Source organism: Arvicola amphibius, chromosome 14, assembly GCF_903992535.2.
Source record: "Arvicola amphibius chromosome 14, mArvAmp1.2, whole genome shotgun sequence".
Lineage (NCBI taxonomy): Eukaryota > Metazoa > Chordata > Mammalia > Rodentia > Cricetidae > Arvicola > Arvicola amphibius.
Window position 1 is genome coordinate 42,902,258 of NC_052060.1, and position 20,665 is coordinate 42,922,922.

The 20,665-nt window shown below is 36.9% G+C and overlaps 1 protein-coding gene across 1 annotated transcript in view; it reads right to left on the minus strand.

Annotated features, from left to right (window-relative positions):
* Positions 1-20,665, minus strand: part of Bank1 (B cell scaffold protein with ankyrin repeats 1) — a 224,171-nt gene that overhangs the window by 143,082 nt on the left and 60,424 nt on the right. Inside the window, 3 exon segments of the mRNA XM_038311587.1 lie at positions 3,114-3,219; positions 11,782-11,921; positions 16,972-17,110. Of these exon segments, the coding sequence (XP_038167515.1) occupies positions 3,114-3,219; positions 11,782-11,921; positions 16,972-17,110 (385 nt within the window).

Sequence of the window (20,665 nt, forward strand, 5' to 3'; positions counted from 1 at the left end):
AGGCAGATGGGTCTCTGTGAATTTGAGGATAGCCTGGTTCAGAGAATGAATTTCAGGACACATAAGGCTAAACAAAGAAACCCTGTCTCAAACAAGTGAACAAACAAAAGAAACCAAACAAATAAAGAATTATGTAATCATTTTCTTCTGTTTTTAGCTTTTTAGAAAAGTTACTTTATAAAACGTTTTGTTGATTAAACAGTTTTCATCAGATTCTAATAATGGTTCACAACTTGTATTGCCACCATTTTCCTAACCATTTTAGAGACAGACTAATATTTTTTTCTTTCTCAAGATCCAGTGTGAGGATAAATTATTTTACTGGTCTGTTTTTGAACAATGAGGGTCTGGTGAGCATGCCTGTCAATGGAGATCACCTGGGAACAAAACGCTGATGATGCCCTGTGTCCCCACTAATTTGTGCTGAGCATGGCTTAGGCCTGTTGCATTAAAAAGTTCTGTAGGTGGCTAAAATATTCCGTTTTTGATTCTCAATGGGGCCTGAGGGTCATCAGCACCACCTTTACCTGTGCTTATCAGAAAGATATTTAAAACATACTTCAATAGTACTGCATCAGAGCCACGCATTCAAGGATTGTGCACAAGTCAACCCATCTAAGTATTCAATATTTATGAAAATATAGGACCAATGCCATTGCATCCTTCCTCATTAATCAAGTTTTTCCTTATTTATGAATAAAATACCCTTGATAACTCAGAAGGAAGAAAACTTTATTTTGACAATTATTTGAAAGGGAAAGGGAAGGGTTGGGATTCTACACTCCAACTGAAGCAGATGTATCACATAACCTATAATCTCCCTGTAAGCTATATCATGTGACCCCAAAACACCACAGTAAGCCTGAGCTTCAAAGATGTCCCTCAACAAACCTGGGAACTAAACCTTTAACCAGGGATGTTTGCAGAGCATTCCAGACCTAAACCAGATCACAAACAAACTCCAAAATTTTCATTCTTTTAAAGTTATCTAGAATTCTACCAAATGAGAGGCCTAACCCATTCCATATTTGACAACTCTATAGTTCCAATTTCATAAACCTAAACAAATATGATACTGTAAAAGTTTATGAAGATTTCTGTCGTAGGATATTTTTCTCTTTTATCCCTATTTCATCCTCATAGTTTTGTGTATACTTTCACTCATCTAGAGTTCTTTTTCCCTTCTCTTCCTCGCTGGGACCCATCATTTGAGATCTAAAGTCCTACCTCTGAAGCAGACAATGGAAATTAATGTATGTTCATCTGACAATTCCATAGGCCAAACGTGTCACATTGTTTAGATCATCAACTGCTTATTTTCTTATTTCCTCAATTAAATTATAAGCATCTTGAATTAAAAAAATCATGTTATATTCCCTTTCAGCCCTAATTTGGCACCTTATTTTGTAAATGAATAACAGAGTTAAAATTTTGTTCACATAGCCGGGCGGTGGTGGCGCACGCCTTTAATCCCAGCACTCAGGAGGCACAGGCAGGCAGATCATGAGTTTGAGGCAAGCCTGGTCCTCAAGAGCTAGTTCCAGGACAGACTCTAGAAACTACAGGGAAACCCTGTCTCGAAAAACCAAAAAAAAAAAAAAAAAAAAAAAATTTGTTCACATATCTAACTCTCTTACTTCTTAAAAGATGGCCTGTCTCTTGGGCTTCCCCCTTAATAGACCCCCATGGTTCTTCAGCTGCTTATACATTTAGTTGCCTCACAATCAGCTGGGCTTCGGCATTCTTGCTGCTACCTTAAAGCCTGAATGGCTCACAATTAATGTGCTTAGCTAACTAAAAACTAGCCAAAAAATGCTTTAAACTTTAAGTGTTAATATTCAAATACTAGACTTATATTTCTTTTTTCCTTTGATATGGAAAAGACATATTTCTTAGCCCTGTGCCTGTCTCATTCACCATAATCTCTCATTATTTACAGATGCTGCATGCCAAGAGAACTAAACATTCTTTCAATAAACTATGTAGAAACCAAAATGTTTCTAAAATAGATGATAAACTCACAGTAACATTTGACTAGAGAACTTTTGTCAGTAGCCCTTACATGTTTTATCTTGGTATATATTGTATATTTTGTACCATACAAACAATAACTAGTAATTATAGAAAATGTCCATTCGGACACTAGTGTGGTGAATCAGAAAGTCATGCCTCTTGCACATGGAGTCAAGCCTCATGATCTTAGTTTCTTCCATAAGATTTAACATAAGAAAACTGACTCCCACAAGTTGTCCTCTGATCCCCAACATGAGTGTGTACCCCCCCACACACAAATAAATTTAGCAGATTTTTAAACAAGAAAATGCCCATTTTTAAGATTTTTTTAAAACACAAGTACTTACATTATACAATCCCCACATAATTACTACAAACAAATGAGACAACCAATTTACACACTACTATGTATGTCTACTATTCAACACTGAAATTTCAAGCCAGCAAAAAAAGCATGATAAAATTAATTTTGATAGTTGCATTAATATCTGTGTTTAATTGATATTGATTAATCATTAATATTGATCTTAGGAATACTGTAATTACACACAATGATGTGATAAATATTATTATAAATATATGTATGTATTCAAACATATTCTTAGAATAAAACTCATGAGGTTAAGTCTATTAATTTTAGAATGGACACAAAGTTTTACAGTCTGTGATTTAAAAAGTTAAGTACATGGGCCTATAAATATTTGTCTTATTGGTTTTGACACAGTGGGTTAGTGGATAAAGTGCTGGCTGGTCAAGCCTTCTGATCTGAGTTGAGTCCCCATGACCAATGTAAAGGTGGATGGAGAAAACTGATGGTCAAAAGTTGTCCTCTGTGTCCTGCATGTGTGTTCATATCTACACACACACACATACATACACACACACACACACACACACACCACATGTGGCATGCAGGCACATACACACTAACAAAATATCCATACACTAACAAAATATATTTAAATGTTTTTTCCATTATAGTATGGCTTTAAGAGATAGGAGTTATGAAAAACAATAGGCAGTTTCTTGGCAACATAAGTACTTAAAGAGTCACAGAGATTGGAATATAATAAACAATAATACTGTTGAAAAATACTCACATTCTTTTGGAGGGGAAGTTTCAGTTTGGAGAGGTTTGAATTCATAGTGTGGTATCTCATGCTTGAATATAGATGCAAGCACACCATCAAGCTCTTCCATGCTTTTCTGTTTCCAAAGGCAAAGGATATTTAAATTAGCTGATAGGATGCTCATGTTCCAGTGATTGGCCCCACACCCATGCCCACAGAGGTAGCACTAACTGAACTTAGTGTGTTACAAAATAGAAAGTTATCACGTACGGAATGGTTCAAGAACTAAGTATCTGAGGGAAAGAAATTGAAGGCATCTTCTTTGTTCCAGTGTTCACAATGAGAGAGAAGAAAGTAAGCCAGGCCAGCCATTTAGAGGGATTTGATAAATAGTGTGTATCACACATTTTATAATTTCCTACTGTAGCTTATAACGAAGCAGGTGCATACACAAGTGGAGAAAATGCTTCAGGGCAGAAATTCCCAACCTGTGTGTCCTGACCCTTTTGGTGGTGGAGCTACCCTTTTCACAGGGCTCATCTAAGACCATTGGAATATAAGGTATTTACAATGTAATTAACAACAGTTCCAAAATTATAGTTATGAAGTAGCAACAAAACTAATTTTATGGTTGGGGGTCACCACAACATGAGAAACTGTGTTAAAGAGTCACAGCCTTAAGAACGTTGAGAAGCACTGCTTTAGAAGGTTAGGAAAAGTTCTCTCTCTCTCTCTCTCTCTCTCTCTCTCTCTCTCTCTCTCTCTCTCTCTCTCTCTCTCCTTCCAAGAAGTTAAGTTAATTAAAAAGGATAAGTCTTCAGTAAAAACAATACGATATTTTCCCTAGTCAACTTAATTTTTCTAACTTTCGAATGAGTCATTTCTTAACATTGTGACCATGAATACTGAAGTAAACATTAAAACTCAAAGCAACTTAAGACTTTTAATTATTTTGTATTTGCTGCTGATTAGCTATGTGTGTAGTTATAGAGTTACCTTGGCTGACATGAAAATAATATGGCAGAAAAATGTTTTGAACTCCTGATCCAGGTCTTCTTTGTGAGTCTTGGCAATGCATTACTGATAGCATCAGCAAAGGAGGAAGTGTACCGAAATGAAAGTTGTATCATAATAGAATTAATGATATTAATTAAAAAACAGACTAGAATCTAGAAATCATTTTTATCATAACATCAACTAAAGCATAAAGAGACTGACTTTCTCATCTTCATCTATTACCAATAATTTATAATTTATACTTATTGCTAAGTATAGGGCAAGTTTTTAATAATTGAAATAAGTATAAGATGTATTCAATGAAGTGTTTTTTGAACATGGCTTATAAAATGATGACACAATTTCTTGTTTTTTGATTTTATTCAGCTCTACATTTTTCTCTGCTCACCTCCCTGGCTCTCCCCTCCCCTTCAACCCTCTCCCAAGATCCCCATGCTCCCAATTTACTCTCATGTAGATCAGATCTATGTATGTCTCTCTTAGGGTCCTCATTGTTGTCTAGGTTCTTTGGGATTGTGATTTGTAGACTGGTTTTCTTTGCTTTATGTTTAAAAACATGAGTGAGTACATGTGATAATTGTCTTTCTGTGTCTGGGTTACCTCACTCAAAATGATGTTCTCTAGCTCCATCCATTTGCCTGCAAAATTCAAGATGTCGTTATTTTTTTCTGCTGTGTAGTACTCCATTGGATGATACGATTTCTTAAAGGAGTCTTGACGTTATTCCTTTGGCTTTTTTTGGAGAACTGTCCTCCAATTGTGTAACAGCGTTGGTCTTGTTTAATCCTATTCCTTCAGTCATTTTCTTTGACCATTCTCTCAATTACCTTTCACATTCTGCTTCCATCAGACTCATTAATATTTCATCCATACTCCACTAACGTCACAAAAGTCTGTGCCTGTATGCCGGTGCTAATTGGAACTCAAGCTCTGATGGTTTGAATCTGGGACAGAATCTTTTCATCGACCTTTTCATTTATCTGTGCATCATGTATCAAGCAGTCACATGCTCAGTGATTTTTTTTTTTTAACTGTTACTTAATCTGGAGTACATCAACCTGGCAAACTCTACCCTTTCCTCTGTAGACCTCAGTCCGGATATAGAATAGAGACTGGCAGAGGCAGGAAGTGTGAGAGTGGTGGCAGCCGTAGGAGGCTGAATAGTGGGTACACAAAAACACAGACTGGAGAGATAAGTTCTAGTATCCAGAGCACAGTGTAGTGGTCACTGTGTGACCATAACCTACCACATACTATGTGAAGGACAAGACGGGAGGAGCCTTTGGTGCAAATGAGAAATGATAAGGAAAGAATGTGATCACCTAGGGGAGGAGGTGGACATTTTTAATTAAAAATAAATTAAAAAAAAAGAATGTGGTCACCTGTATTTTATCACTTTGCGGTGGGTAAATGTTAGACTATCCTATTGGGAAAAGTCATTGTGTATAATTATTCAATTTTAATTTAAAAAAGAAGATATGGAGCACCTCCACATATTTGAAACTCAAACCTCTTGAAAGGAGAATTGTTATAATCTCGTAATTAACATTTCATCTCTGAACATAAATTTATGGGTCATTTCAGTCCGGAGAAACCACAGAGAGCTAGAGTTCTAGGTTCTTCATTGGACACCTGAAAAAGTCACGTAACACGAAAGAAACCCATCTTCTATGAAACCAGTGGATGTCCATTTTGATAAGAGATTATAACTCATACCCACGACCCATCCAAATTTCTCCTTTGCCAAGTTGCTATCATCCAGAATGGTGAGATAATATGGAGCTTTTCAGAAGAGAGCTAATATCTCAGGCATTTTTCATAACAATATTTCCTTAATATTCATAAGAAAGATAAGACAGCTTTTGTATGGTCTCTAGGTCAATATGAAAGGGTAGCAAAAGAAAGATGAGTCACAGCCGAGTTCTTTGTCTGCCTGGTACAGGACACTTCGGAGAGTTCATGATTGTATAAGCAGGTTGTGTCGCACACGAACCGCCGTGTATTTCCAGGGTGTAGTTTCACTTCTCTTCCTGCCTTCTTTGCATCCTTGGTCTATATTCTTTCACTACGCTATTCAAATAGTATCAGGGAGGAGGATGTCGCTTGAGGTTTCCTCATACCCAGAAGTAATAAATACTAGTTGTGCCCCATATACGAGGAAGTAACTGAGTGAAAAAATGGTGATCTTGCAAAAATGAGAACCAAAGCCCATTCTATCATCAAGTGTCTTGGGTGGCAGGAAGTGTAGTGCTGTATTTGTGCGTGGGATGAATGAGAACACTCGGCAACCTGAAAGAATAAAGAGTTAAAGGATCATACAGTGAGGAAACACAAAGGAATGCTTTGATAAGCGAGGGTTCTGGAAAGGTTTGGGAACTTGTATCATGTGCATTGAAATGCGTTTGAGCGTCCCATTCTGTGAGACCTTAGAAGTTGGCTGCAAGTCAGCACTCTGGGAAACACTGGAGCTGCTCCCTGCATTTGCACCTTGTATCAACCAGGGCTGGTGAAAATAGGGTTTGTTAAGACTTAATTAGAAGCCTGAGCTAATGGGCCAAGCAGTGTCGTAACTAATACAGTGTTTGCGTGATTATTTTGGGTCTGGGCGGCCGGGAAACGAGCAAGCAGCATCAATATTTTAAGACAGACAGAGTCTAATGGAAAATTTAGAAAATTACTAGAAAGAGAAGGGGCTTCCAGTATCACTCTAAGAGAATCTTCAAAGGAAACAGCCCCAACCACAAAATTAACTGGGTTAAGAAATTACCCTTTAAGGAAACTATTAGGATACAGAAGCACCCTGGAGCAAATTCTCACAGTGTGAGTTTTTCCAGCCAGATCCTTTCCTTACTCCAGCCCCACTGAAGTTTATACTGTCAAGGTTTCCACCACTGAGACAAAATGCCTGAGAGCAACGACAGGGGCGAAAAGTCCACGTTGGTTCATATGTTCAGAGATTTCAGTTCATAGTCAGCTGGTTTTACCAAGGCAGAACCACAATGCAAGAAATGTATGACTGAAACAAACTGCTCCCCTTGGAAGGTGGCAAGCAGGGAGAGAGAGGCAAGCAGGGCCTAAGGACAAGGTCTCTCCTTAAGGGCACAGCCCCATGGCATACTCTTTCCAGCTGGCCCACACCTCCTGATGTTTCCACCATCTTCCCAGGCTTAACATCAGCTGGTGTGTGTGCCATTGGCACATGATCTGGAGAAATACTTTTTTCTTCACTGAGATAATCTTTCCTTTTTTTTTCTTTTCTAAATTGATTTTTTTTTAAGGTTTTTTTGAGACAGGGTTTCTCTGTGGCTTTGGAGCCTGTCCTGGAACTAGCTCTTGTAGGCCAGGCTGGCCTTGAACTCACAGAGATCCATCTGTCTCCCGAGTGCTGGGATTAAAGGCATGCGCCACCACCGCCCGGCTCTAAATTGATTTTTATTGAGCTCTACATTTTTCTCTGTTCCCCTCCCTGTCTCCACCCATCCCCTTCTTCAACCCTCTCTCAAGGTTCCCATGCTCCCAATTTAATCAGGAGATCTTGTCTTACTTTTTAACCAAGTCATAGCAATGTCTTATTGTCTTAAGTATTTGCTAAATGTACGTAGTATATTTAAACAAACCATGAAGATATATTGCTGTCCATAAGTCAGTGCCTCTCTCAGCCCTTGTCAAAGAAACTTCTTCTTGAAGTAGATGACAGCTAAGACAGTAACCTCCTACTGGTCAAGGTCCATAGAATAAGAGATTGTAGAGTACTCAGCCTCAAATGGGGTATCTATATAAACCCCCTCAAGGCTCGGGGTCTTTACAAAGGATAGAGAAGAAGGACTGTAAGAACGAGAGGTGAAGGAAGACAGCACACAGTGTGGCGGCATATACACCAACTCACAGTGATTGTAACAGCATGCACAAGACTTGTGCATGCTCAAGCCTGAGAGATCCCAGTATGAGGGTGAGGGGTGCACATGGATTCCTACCCCAGTATTTGTGCTATTGATGTTTGATAGCTGCTGGGAGAAAGGAGGTCAGTTTTCTTTAATGGTGTGACCCCTAGTAGGCAGCCAGCTCTCCCTAGCAAGCCCCATAGCAGTAAACTAGACAGAATTAAAAAGATAGGGAAAAAAAAGATAGAGAGTTAGGTGAGAGAAGTAGATGATTTGGGATGAGTTGGGGAGGAAAGATGAATGTGATCAAAATACACTGTATGAAATTCACAAAGAACTAAAAAAGTATTATTAGATATATATTTGTAGGCAGCAAGTCACATATTGAATAATATACACAACTTAACAAAAAGAAATTAAGTATACCGAGTGGGAAGATGAAAATAATATTTATTGCGTGTAAAGTAAAATATACATTGTGATAAAAATATGCAATGCCAAAGATGCCTTTTACTGAAAAGAAGTATAGCTAAGAAGAATTATTCCTTATATTTCAAGAATTTTTTGAATGGGGCTAGAGGGACGGCTCAACAGTTAATAACACTTGCTGCTTTTCCAGAGCTACCAAGTTCAGTTCCTAACACCCATGTTGGGCAGCTCAAAACCACCTACAAACTCCAGCTCCATGGATTCTGATGCCCTCTTCCGGCTTATGCAGGCACCCGTGTACACATGGCAGCTAGATATATACACAGATACATGAATACAGTAATTTAAAATTTTTTAAATAGCAGGATGATCATATGTTGATCAATAATTATTATATTCTTTTAGCATTTGACCTAGTTTCATTTATGAATCTTACTCAGTCATTTCTTTAAAAAGCTAACATTTTTGTTGTCCCCAAGACACCTGTGTAAATGGGAAGAAAGTCTCACAGGTTTTAATTATCTCAGTTAACGATAAATTAAAGTATTTCTATCTACAGTATTTGAATATTAATTGCCCTACCAAACTAACTTTAGAAGTTTCTCATTTGAATATCTCAGGCTCCCTGTTATAAGTGATGCACTAGAAATTGAACCTTTATTAGTCTCTGTACTGGGATTTTAGGATTTATCACCCCTGAAAGAAAGAAAGATGATTGATTTAAGTAGATCATTAAGTTCATTGAGCTAAAATGTTCTAAAACCTAATGGACATCATTAAAACAAAACAAATCAGTCCTTTCATTAATTCTTTATTAAAATTCATAGAATGGCTTTATTACTTTGTGTGCAATAGCTTTTAAATGACAAATAAAGTCTCTTATTGTGAGTTCTAGGAAAACTGAAAAATAAAACCCACCAATTTCTCATTAATTATTCTGTCCTCAAATTCACACTGGGTTTAGACTATATATACCCAATAGCACTTACATGGCTATAGAAGGATCTTGTTAATAATTTCATGGTTACTGAAATCATATCTGCCATAAACCATGTAGGGAAGCTCACAGCAAATTTTACAGTATGCCATTTCAGGCAAGCAGGCAGGGTGAATTCACATTTGCTGGTATGTTTTCTTACAAATAAACAACCATTATGGGGAGGATGATTACAATGTAGGTTGGCTTTTGAACAGAGGTACTCAGTGGACTGTTTGTGAAGTAGACAAATTATTGGGTTCAGTGACAGTGTCAGAAGAAAGAACTAATCACTGTGGTGTTCTATATGAACTCAGAGAAGCAGTTTGTACACAACTGGCCTTAAAAAAACACTAAGGAAATGTCTCTGCAGTTCCTCCATCAAATAAAGGATCTTTCTTATGGCGTGACAGTGATTTACAGGATATTCGTGCAGATTTAGAGGAACCCCAGTTCTCATGCAGTGTCTGCTTTAGGGACATGTTCTAGAAGCTGAAGCATGGTCACTTGTTCTAGCCTCTGATGGAACACTTGGGAGGGCCTAGGGCCTAGTTTACTTGCCCAGAGCCCAGAGCATTTGCATTAATCCCCCAGTATTTCTTGGGCCCAGAGGTCACCAGCAAAATTTCCACATCTCTCCCCATCCAGGTACATTAACCCTCACTCTCATGTGTTTCTTTGCCAGCCAGAAGTCTGTTGTCCATAGGCTAGACTGCTTCTGCCTCTGCAGACTTGGTGCACACGCTGATCCCGATAACAAGGCTAGATCTAGTCTGTCTTCCCTTTACAGGCCCCTGGATTTGGGGAAGAGGGAAAACCAAGGCATAGCAATACCGCTTTTCACTTCTCATTTCAGACTCAAGGTAAAGATAAACGGTTTGTCCTAATTTCCTAAAATCTGTGCATTTACTTCACGCTACAGAGGAAAGCGTGACTTGTGCATTATTTTACTCTGAAAAATGTATCTAGAAGTCATACATTTAATTTTCACCATGTGCAAACTGTCCCCTGGCATGAAACCCACGTAACTGGAGACTACTTTATTTCTACACTAGCTGTAGATGGAGAATGCTGAATACCTCCTTTGTTGAGTGTTAGTTATGAACAGAATCTTTAGTAGAAGACAGGTAGACTCGTCACTAGAAAGTAAAGCAATCTGTACTTCAAGCTATTCTGTTTGCACTTGTTTTGCGACTGCAATATAGACTTTTTGTCAAATGTCCTCAGACTTCCCACGCTGACAAGTGGTATTTCACTGTTTGTCCTTTTTTCTAAGACATTTGCCTTTCCCATTGTTCTCAAATGTGACACTCATAAAGAAGAATGCCAAAGAAGAAGAAGAGTTTCGCACAAAATAAGTAAAGACCCCGGTGCCTATCATTCCAGGCTCAGGGCAGCCTCTCAACATCACTGTCGATGACAGTTGTTACAGATCTCAAAGGGTAAGTCTGAAGATCACATCATTCAGCTGAATCAACCCTCCCTTGCCTTCTACTCCCCTCTGCCATTCTCTCCCAGTAGGACAATTAAGTGAAGCTTATAATTCCAATTGTCAAATAGCAAACACCATTTTGTACTTTTCATATAATATCAAGTCTTATTATTTTTTAGTTTACATTAAAATATTTATTTTATTCTGAAACTCAATGAAATAAACATGTAAGTCACACATTTTCATACTGAGCAAGATTTCTTCCTATTAAAAGTAGGTCAAGCTTAAAAAAGTGCAGAAACCAGACTAATGGCTCAAGCTCCCTGAAGAGTCCTTAAAATTCTTCCATATGCCCAGCACTGATATGAAAAGGTTCCACATATGGGATCTTCAAGGAGGCCAGTAATACAACATGAAATCCCTATCCTGTGTCTAGAACACTTAAAGAACATGGATGATTCTATCATTTTTTTACTGTCAGGTAACAGTGACAATTAAAACTAAGAATTATGTAAAAACATTCATGTGAAAGTAGATGCAAGATTCACCCCAGGTTCCCATTTAATGGTAGCTAGGTTTGTCTGACATAGACTTACAGGTACATGACCTGATTTTCTTTTGTTTTGTGTTGTTCACATCTAAGTAAAGAAATTCATTTCTCAAGGGGTGCCCTTTGGCTCTCTCTCTTCTATTATCTATCTTCTCCATAACAGTTTAAATTGTGCCTGTCCTGATAGCCATGCTGTAATGGACAAGCTGTCACTGGTTGGAATTGTCTGGAAGGACTTGACTGAGGCAAAATAATTTGTTTGTGTCTCTGGCCCTCAGAAGCCGACTTCTTCCCTTACTGTGGATCATCCATCCATTCACACTATCAAACCTCACACCAAACCAAGAATCCTCCCTTTCTGTATTAGTTCTTTTGCATATACAGTGATTAGCTGGTTAGAAAGATCAACTTACCTGGCATATACTCTTGCCCGGGTCTGACATTCTAAAAGGATTTTCTGTGGCATTGGCTGCTGAGTAGTATTTAATCTCTGCTGTAGCCTTGATGATTCCATCACAGTGGATCTTGACAGTGACTGAACCAGCTGGAAAATCTTACAAAACATAATCAAGTATTAAACTAAGCGCCAAGTATAATGCACACACCTTACCATTGTGATGTAAACTATAAATGAAAGCCTTTATGGAGTTCTAGCATTTAACTTCCAGCACTTAAATATTTTTCTATATTTCATGCTATAAAAACATAAAATGTACAATATTTAGATTAAATAAACTTAAAAAAACATAAGCCAAAATTATAGAAAAAACAAAGTACTAAATTATTTCTCCCTACTGATATACTTTTTGAAAGGATATAAATCATCTTTAGAGAATTCTTTAGAATTTAGCAAAGAGAATCTATTCTTTAAACTTGGGTGTATGTTTCAATTTTATAAAGCAAAAATCCATTAATTATATGCAAATTTCTAGAAATTTTGTGTAGAAGTAAGACTTATTGACATTACAGAATAATTTGCAATTGATCAGAATAAGAAACCCTGGTGATGTGGGAGCTCCTTCTGTCTATGTGTTGCTTTTATTGGTTAATGAATAAAGGACTGCTTTGAGCCTATGGCAGAGAAGAACAGAACTAGGCAGAGAAAGTTAGACTGTATGCTTGGAGAAAGAAGGGCAGAGTCAGAGAGAAGCCATGGATCTGCTGCCTGACACAGATGCTGGGTACATTACCCGGTAAGCCACTGCCACATGGTGATACACAGATTAATAGAAATGGGTTAAATTAATATGTAAGAGTTAGCCAATAAGAAGATAGAGCTAACGGGCCAAGCAGTGATTTAAATAATATGGTTTCTGTGTGATTATTTTAGGTCTAAGCTATCCAGGCAGTTGGGAACCAATAAGCGGTTGGTTCCATCCTCCAACACCTGGGGAAAACAAGTATATCCCGAAACTTCAGGATGACCTCTGCATACTCTATTCATCTATCCATCCATCTATCCATCCACCCATCCACCCATCCATCCACTCATCCACCTATCCATCTATCCACCCACCCAAAGCCTTTTTGTAAACAAGTTGTTCAAAGTGACTAATAAAGCATACCTCAGATTCTATTGTAATATACCAACAAAGTTAAAGTTTTATAAAAAATTGAGAATTTCCATTTAAAAGAATCAAACAGTAATTTCAATTAAAAAGTAATGCTGTAGTGTAAAAAATATAAGCAAAATTTGTCATTGGATCTATTTGAAGAACAAATTTTAAGAGCTTTTCACTCTGCCATTGAGATATTTCTCAAATTCTTCTAAAAATGTTATTTAAAATATGGGGTTCAGAAGAAGTTTAATGAAAAGACCAACATCCTTGAACAGCTGTGAATGTTTCATTTCTTAAAGGTTAGACACTAATTTGAGTCATCTTCTGACGTTAATACACCTCATCATTTTTTCAGGTAAGTTCAAAGCCAAAAATAAGGCAGGTGGAGGAGATTTTAAGCTGAACAAGATCATGGAGCTAAAATTTTTCTCTTCACATTCTTGACAAGATATGTAACACATTCTGTGAAGTGATATGCACTGAAAAGTGTCGCTGTCTTACCAAAGAGATATCCAACAGAGTAAGAGAAATCAGAACAGAGTGCCCAGGCTGCAATACACATTCCCATGAGCTAACGTGGTGATTGTGTGGTGAACAGGAAGTTGGTGTTGACAGAGGTAAACAAAATCGATTTCAGTAGATTTTGTATAATCCTCAGCTTAAAACATTTTGGTTTCCAGAATTATGATACCTAGAGATCATAAACTAAACAGAAATTTACTGATCAGTTGCTTCTTTCCCATGCAAGTTCAGCATAGTAAACTGTGTGTCCTAAAAGACTTTTCATGTTCCTTTCATGAGATATGAAGTTATAATTTATATTATCTAGAGCATAGTTTCGTCATTAATAAAGTGAGTCAATATTTTTGTTCATCTATTACACATTTCTTTCAACTTGTATTTAGATTTCCCCAAGCTGTTAGGTTTTTCTCCTCATAGTATTGCTGGTACCAAAGGAATACTTTGTTTCTTCTACGTAGAAATTAGTTAATATCTCTAGTTGAAAGTTTTAGCATACTTTTAAGGCTTAGCTATAAGCTGGAACTATTATAATTTCAAATTGTTTTAACCATAGATGCCATTAGGAAAAATTTTTTTCCTGGGAAAATCTAGCAATTATAGATACATAGAAACAAAAACTTATTGAGCTGAAAGTATGGGGGAGTCTCCAAACTAGGTGGCATTCTCTCAGGTAAAAAATTCAGACTCCAGGGTTGAGGTGGGGTCAAAGGTAAAGAAATGCTACCTAGGAAAAGAATATGAGAATTTCCTTTTTCCCAAAGATCACTGAATATGGAATTAGATTTTCTCTCCTTTGTTACTAGCTGAAAACATGCAGTAGTGCCATTATCTCACATAAAAAGTCAAAAATTAATTAAACTAAAATTTGATTAATAAATAAATTAAATTGATTCAATTTAAGATTTAGCTCACCAGCACTCGGGAGGCAGAGGCAGGCGGATCTCTGTGAGTTCGAGACCAGCCTGGTCTACAAGAGCTAGTTCCAGGATAGGCTTCAAAGCTACAGAGAAACCCTGTCTCGAAAAACCAAAAAAAAAAAAAAAAAAAAAAAAAAAAGATTTAGCTCAGCTCACATTCCGCAAATGAGTGACACTTTGTGGTATAAGTCTTTCTCTAAATGTCTTGTTTCACTTAATGTTTGTCATTTTTCATTCAAGCTGTTAGAAACATGGGATTTCATCTTTTATACGGTTGAATAATATTCATACAAATACACATATAAATTTCACATTTTCCTTACCCATTTCTCTATTAATGAGCAGTGGTGATATTACTCCTTGGCTATTATGAACCATTCTGCAATCAATATGAGAGTGTAGGTTCCTCCTTCGTTGAATTATTTTTCCCACTGGGGTATGCCCTGGTCAGAATTGTGGGGTCAGATGAAAATGCTACTTTCAGTTTTCTAAGACGGTATTCTAACCATATGTTATCCCATTCTCACAGACAGTTTAGGAATTCTCTTCTCCATTCCTTCTTAGGATTTGCTACTCTTTGTCTGGTTGGTAGTAGCCATTCTGATGTAGAGACATGATGAGCCGTGATGCTGTGATTGCATTCCTCAATAGTTAGGGATCATGAGCATTTTGGCACTTATTAGTTGATTATTTCTTCTTTTAAGCATTTATTTATATGATTTCCTATTCCTTTTTATTTGAAAATTTATACGATATGTATTACCACACTTTTCTCTTTCCCATCTTCTTACATCTTTTCGCTACCTCCCCATTCATCCAACTCTATGCCTCCTTTCTCTCTCTTTAGGAAAAGAAACAGTAAAATAAAAAAAGCATACCAAAATAAAAAAAAAACAGAAAAGAGCACAAGAAATAATAGGATTACTCTATTGTTATTGAGGTTCTTATATATATACTAGATATTAATCTCGTATCAAGTAGTTTGTAAATAAATAGCTTTCCTATTCTGTAGCTGGCTCTGAACTCTGTCAATCATTTCCTTTGCTGTGTTGATGATTTTTAAAAATAGATTTTCATTTGTCTATTTTTGCACTTCTTGATTATACTTTGAAGTATCTTAAAATAGTAAAAAAAAAAAACCTTGGCCCATCTCAATGTATTGAAATGTTTTTAGAAATATGTTCTAATTGTTTCAGGAACTTTTGTTATTTTTATCCTTTCTGCTACTCCTGAGATTAGGTATATGAAGCAAAAAAAATATTCTTAATATGTATACTTTTATTTGGCATCTTGGTCTACTACTTGGGAAATACTATTTAAGTACTTCTTAATTTGCAATATTGATATTTCTGTATTGATTTATTTTTACCTAGATTTAGTTTGAACTCTGAAACTAATTACTTAGAAAGTGTTATTCATTACATCATTTAAGAATGTTACATAGGGCAATAGGGGCTAGGAGCAGGAAGGTAAAAGAGAATGGAGGGGGTTCGTCCCTTCACATTTCTGCATGTTTTTCCACAACAGGAAGCAGCATCTGGATATTTGTTAAGTTATTGGAATAAAGGTTTCACTTCTGAGAACCCAACCCCAGTGCCGGCTGAGTGAGGAGGCACGGGGGAGTCACTCACGTGAACATACAACGCTGACTTGTAAATATAAATGAACAGTCTAATGGACTCACAAAGTACCTGATATACTTTGCAATTATAAACATTTCATATTTCCATATCTATAGGATTAAATATCTTTTTGCATAAAAATATTTACAAGGTTCATAGTTTTTAAAGTTTTTTGCAATAACTTTATCCTCTGATTTTAGACAAAATGCCATAAAACAAAAGGAAGTAGGCTTACATTTTAAAAAATATTTATTTTTCTCAAAATAATTTCACAAATTATTTTAAATTTTATGAGTGGGGGTGAGTATGTACATGTGAGTACGGGTGCCTGTACATCTGTATGTGGGTATGTCATGGGGAAGCCAGAAGAGGGTCTGAGATCCCCAGGAGCTGGAAGCATAAGCAGTTATGTGCTGCTCAAACTGGGTGTTGGGAATCGAATACAGTTTAGAATGGAGCTAATATATATAAGTAGTCAAATGGTTAGCTTCACAAATGAGAAAAGGAACTGATGAGAAGAATATCTGAGAAATGGTACTAGAAAATACCGAAAAAGAATTATGCTTTATGGAACAGCCAAAACTTTCCCAAGGCTTGGAATGGAGACACAAGAAAAGAAAATATAAAGTTCTTTAATAAAAATAAAAAACCTGTGAATCCTCATGCTGCATAAAGGAAATAATTTTAATTCCATATTTAGTAGCTACTATATATCCAAGTACATTCCACTGACTTATTTAATGATGTTTGATGTTACTGGCAGCCATTTCCCTAAATGGTATACAAACCAAGTTCTAAGGATTTAAACAACCTTACTTTTGCAAATCAGATTAATAATAACAATGTTGAACATGTGAGAAATAACACAGGAAGCACCTGCAGAACAAACTCAAGTTTCTGAGGGAAGTGAAACCATTTATCATAAATCACAGGAAAGGCACTCGGGTAGAGGTTTATTATTATTAAAACCCCAAATTTCTCACCTGCAGCTTTCATGCACCAGACGCTCCTACTCCAGTGTGCTGGCCGTGCTCTGAGGCACTTGCTGTTCGATATAAATTCAACTTCCAGAATTTCACCAATTATCTCATCTTTCAACAGAATGAATATCTCACCAGGATTCTGTTAAAGACAAAATGCAATAGGCTAAGCATGCCAAAGAGTTTTCCTTCACCAAAGTGCCCACCACATTTGTTAGTGGTCAAAACCTTAGACTGTTGATAAATAAATTTATCTTGTTTGTATTTTTAACCATGTCAATATACAAATATATAAATGCATGCTCACTGAATTTTACTTCTAGTACTTTGATATCTCTCGCATTCTCATCCAGCCCAAAACCATGCTTTGCAGCTGAGAAACAGTGAGAACACAGTTTCTTTCTTTATCTTTACCCTTTCTTGCACATAGCCTCCCATTCCAGGGTTTCAGAACCATTTTATAGACTAATAGATTGGCCGTAAGTAAGCCAGTAAACATTTCCTTTTCCAAGTACATTACCTTGACTCTGACTTTTCTATTTCTCTCTGTGTATAAAAACCTAACTAATCTCACTTTAAAATCTCTTACCATTAAAATAAAATAAAAAATATTAATGTTGTATAGTTCCACAGTTTGTATAGTAGAAGTTCTCTTGGGTTTTCTTTGCCTGTTAAGGTTTCTGAGATGATTAAAGTTATGCAACTAAAAATTTCAGTATTTAATTATATTGGAGAAGTTTGAGCTGTGAACAGAAGTAAAAATATGAAGACCACATTTTGGGAACCAAATCCAGAAAAAAAATGTTAATCGGGAAGAGCGCATTTAATTGGGAATTAGTAAACATTATTGGATATCAACTTTATAGAAATTATGATAAACACCTTTTATATAAGAATATTTCCTTGAACCCTAACTGAAAAAGACAGATACACATATATATGCACACACACACACACACACACACACACACATGCATACACACACACATGCGCACACACGCGCACACACACATGCACACACATCCTGCGGAACTGAAATAGGCAATTCAACTGCTGCTCACAAGCAGCACAATTTAGGATTATATTTAGAAAATTGTTAGGAATTATCTAACTATCAGATCCTCATTATTCCTTATATTATGCTACTTGACTCTGTGAAAAGTAAAATATTTTTTGACTGTCTCAGATATCATGTCTCAAATCTGTCGATATAGTAAATTTTATCCTGTCAGTAAATAGGGAACTCGCTGATACACTTTCATGATATTATATTTATTAGAAAGTCATTAATTCATTTTTTCTTACTCTAGTGTTATTGTTCTAAGCATAATCACATACTATGATTTACATATTAATGCATTATACCAAGGCCTTTCTGGAAGTGGTAAAGTCAATGCTGCCAATCACTTATCAGAAGCTCAGGTCCACTTCAGCCATTGTCCACCACAGTCACATCCCAAATACTTAGTCAAGGTTGATTTAAATTTCTCTTTACCAATGATACACAGAGAACAGATCCTACCTCAAAGGAATCTCTTTTCCTGACCATGGAGCATGCACCATGTCATCTGATAAGGAATATGATCCCATGGTCCAATCTGTTCTTCATAGCTTTAATGACCTCACATCTGTCACCTCAACCCCAATGACTTCACATTTCATTTTCGGTCTGGTCCTCAGTTGCCTTTAATAGCCTTTTAATAGTTCTTTAGAGCCCTTTTCAATGCTTAAGTCACCACTCGTTTGACTCTATGGAATTGGTGAGCAAAGTGTGCTCAACAAAAATTTTATTCTCCAAGGCATCTCATTCTCATTCATGAGCAGCCCCAAATATGCTGCTTCTCATGCATCAGACGCCCTCCTTAATAGAGGGCAGAACTCCACCTTTCAACCCTTTCCAGCAAAAATTCCAAACAGAAGACACTCAATGAAGTGCCTGCATCTTCATCTGTACGCTGTGCTGGTTTCTTGGGTGAAGACCTGCACAGTCACATGGGGCTTACAAAACCCTGCCTTTGCTTTAATGTTCTGCTGCCATTGCCTTGAAATGCTAACTAGTTTGAACCAAGGAGCTTTGCATTTAAAGTTGATTGTTGCCTTGCTGATAGACTCTTTTTTCCTCTGCTCCCTCATAGCCAGGTTTTCCTCTAACTTTAACCTTCAAGAACTGTAGAACTTTCAAATGAGCACTAATATACAGTCACATCTACATCTGCATCCAGCCATAACCAAGCCAAGTGTTCTATTCTTTGTTAGTTCTCCTCATCCAAAATACTCTAATAGCATTTAAGAATCTTTATATCATTTTCATATCTTCTGAACATTATGCACATGGCAGATTCTCTGATGTTCTACAAATTAAAATGGAATACTTCTATAAAAACATAAAAACATTGATTTCAGTCTGCTAGGCTGAATTCCTTACCACCCTCTGTGTGGGTCTTTACATACTCCTGCATCTCGCTGCAGTAAACAGCCCAACCCAGGAGAAATCTGTCTTAAGTAGCATGTGTAAACTTGATTCAAGAAAAAAGCTGTAGGATATTAAAATTTTATGAAAATATGTTCATCAGTTATGAAGCTGCCATCTTGTGCTTCATTGTTTGACCCCTTTGTTTGTGCCCCTTTACTGGGGGATCTAAGAATTAATAGAGAGAATTGTTTATGATCATTACTACTTATAAACTTTAAAGGTTTCTGTATTGTTCACAAAACTTGAGATTTCAACAAAAGAGTGCAATTTGGCCTATAATAAAAACACATATGTAGTGAGGTTTTGTTTGCATCTTAGGGCTGAAATTTAAATATAGGTAGAAGATTGAGATCCCAGTAGGTCACTGATAGCTCACTAAGGCTTTTGCACAGTGACTTATGGGATTTTCACATATTCATAACTATACTTTATAGATACCAGCTCAAGAAAGATAGGTTCATGAAACTTAGTAAACCTGCTGCACCAGCAACTTGCTGTGCACTTGACACTTGTTTGTCTCATAATAGCAGAGAAAGAATTGGAAAAAGGAAGGATGGTGATAAATAAAGGATCTTCCACGCAGATAAAAAAAAAAAGATAAAGAAAAGAATCTTAACCGGTCTTAAAGTGGTGATTCTGTTGAGGAAATGGAGACATCCTCACCAAATTCTTGATGGGGACTCAGAAATAGCAGGAGCAGGGAGGATTCGGAGCACAGACTGCAGTCCTTCTGAAAGCTTTGTGTAAAATGTGTGAAAGGCGTTGGTGGACTCATGACTAAAGATCAGACACTTTTCACTGAGTAAATACAGGACAACTTCGCCAATGTCACAGAAGCCACAGGAAGGATCTGGAGTTTTTGGTGCCGCCACTAGGGAGAGGTGAAGGTGGCTCATTTGTTGCAGGTGCACACTCGGGGACAGGATTTAGTGTTAGCAGGATTGCTACTTTGGATGAGATAAGCTACTGTCACGAGTATGCTTTCTGCGTTATGTAATGCTTGCAGCTTCCAGGTTTCTATCAACTAGATGTCAGCAGCAACTGTGATAATCAGAGATGCTTGCAGATTTGCCTACATCTCCCCGACATAAAAGAAAGGCAAAGCCTTTCCCAGTGGAGAACCACTACTCCATGGGAATTTGTCAAAGACTTTTATACAGTCACATCTTTGAAGCAGTGGACGGCATACACAAGAAATGCTGGTCTAGATACTATCATTGAGCT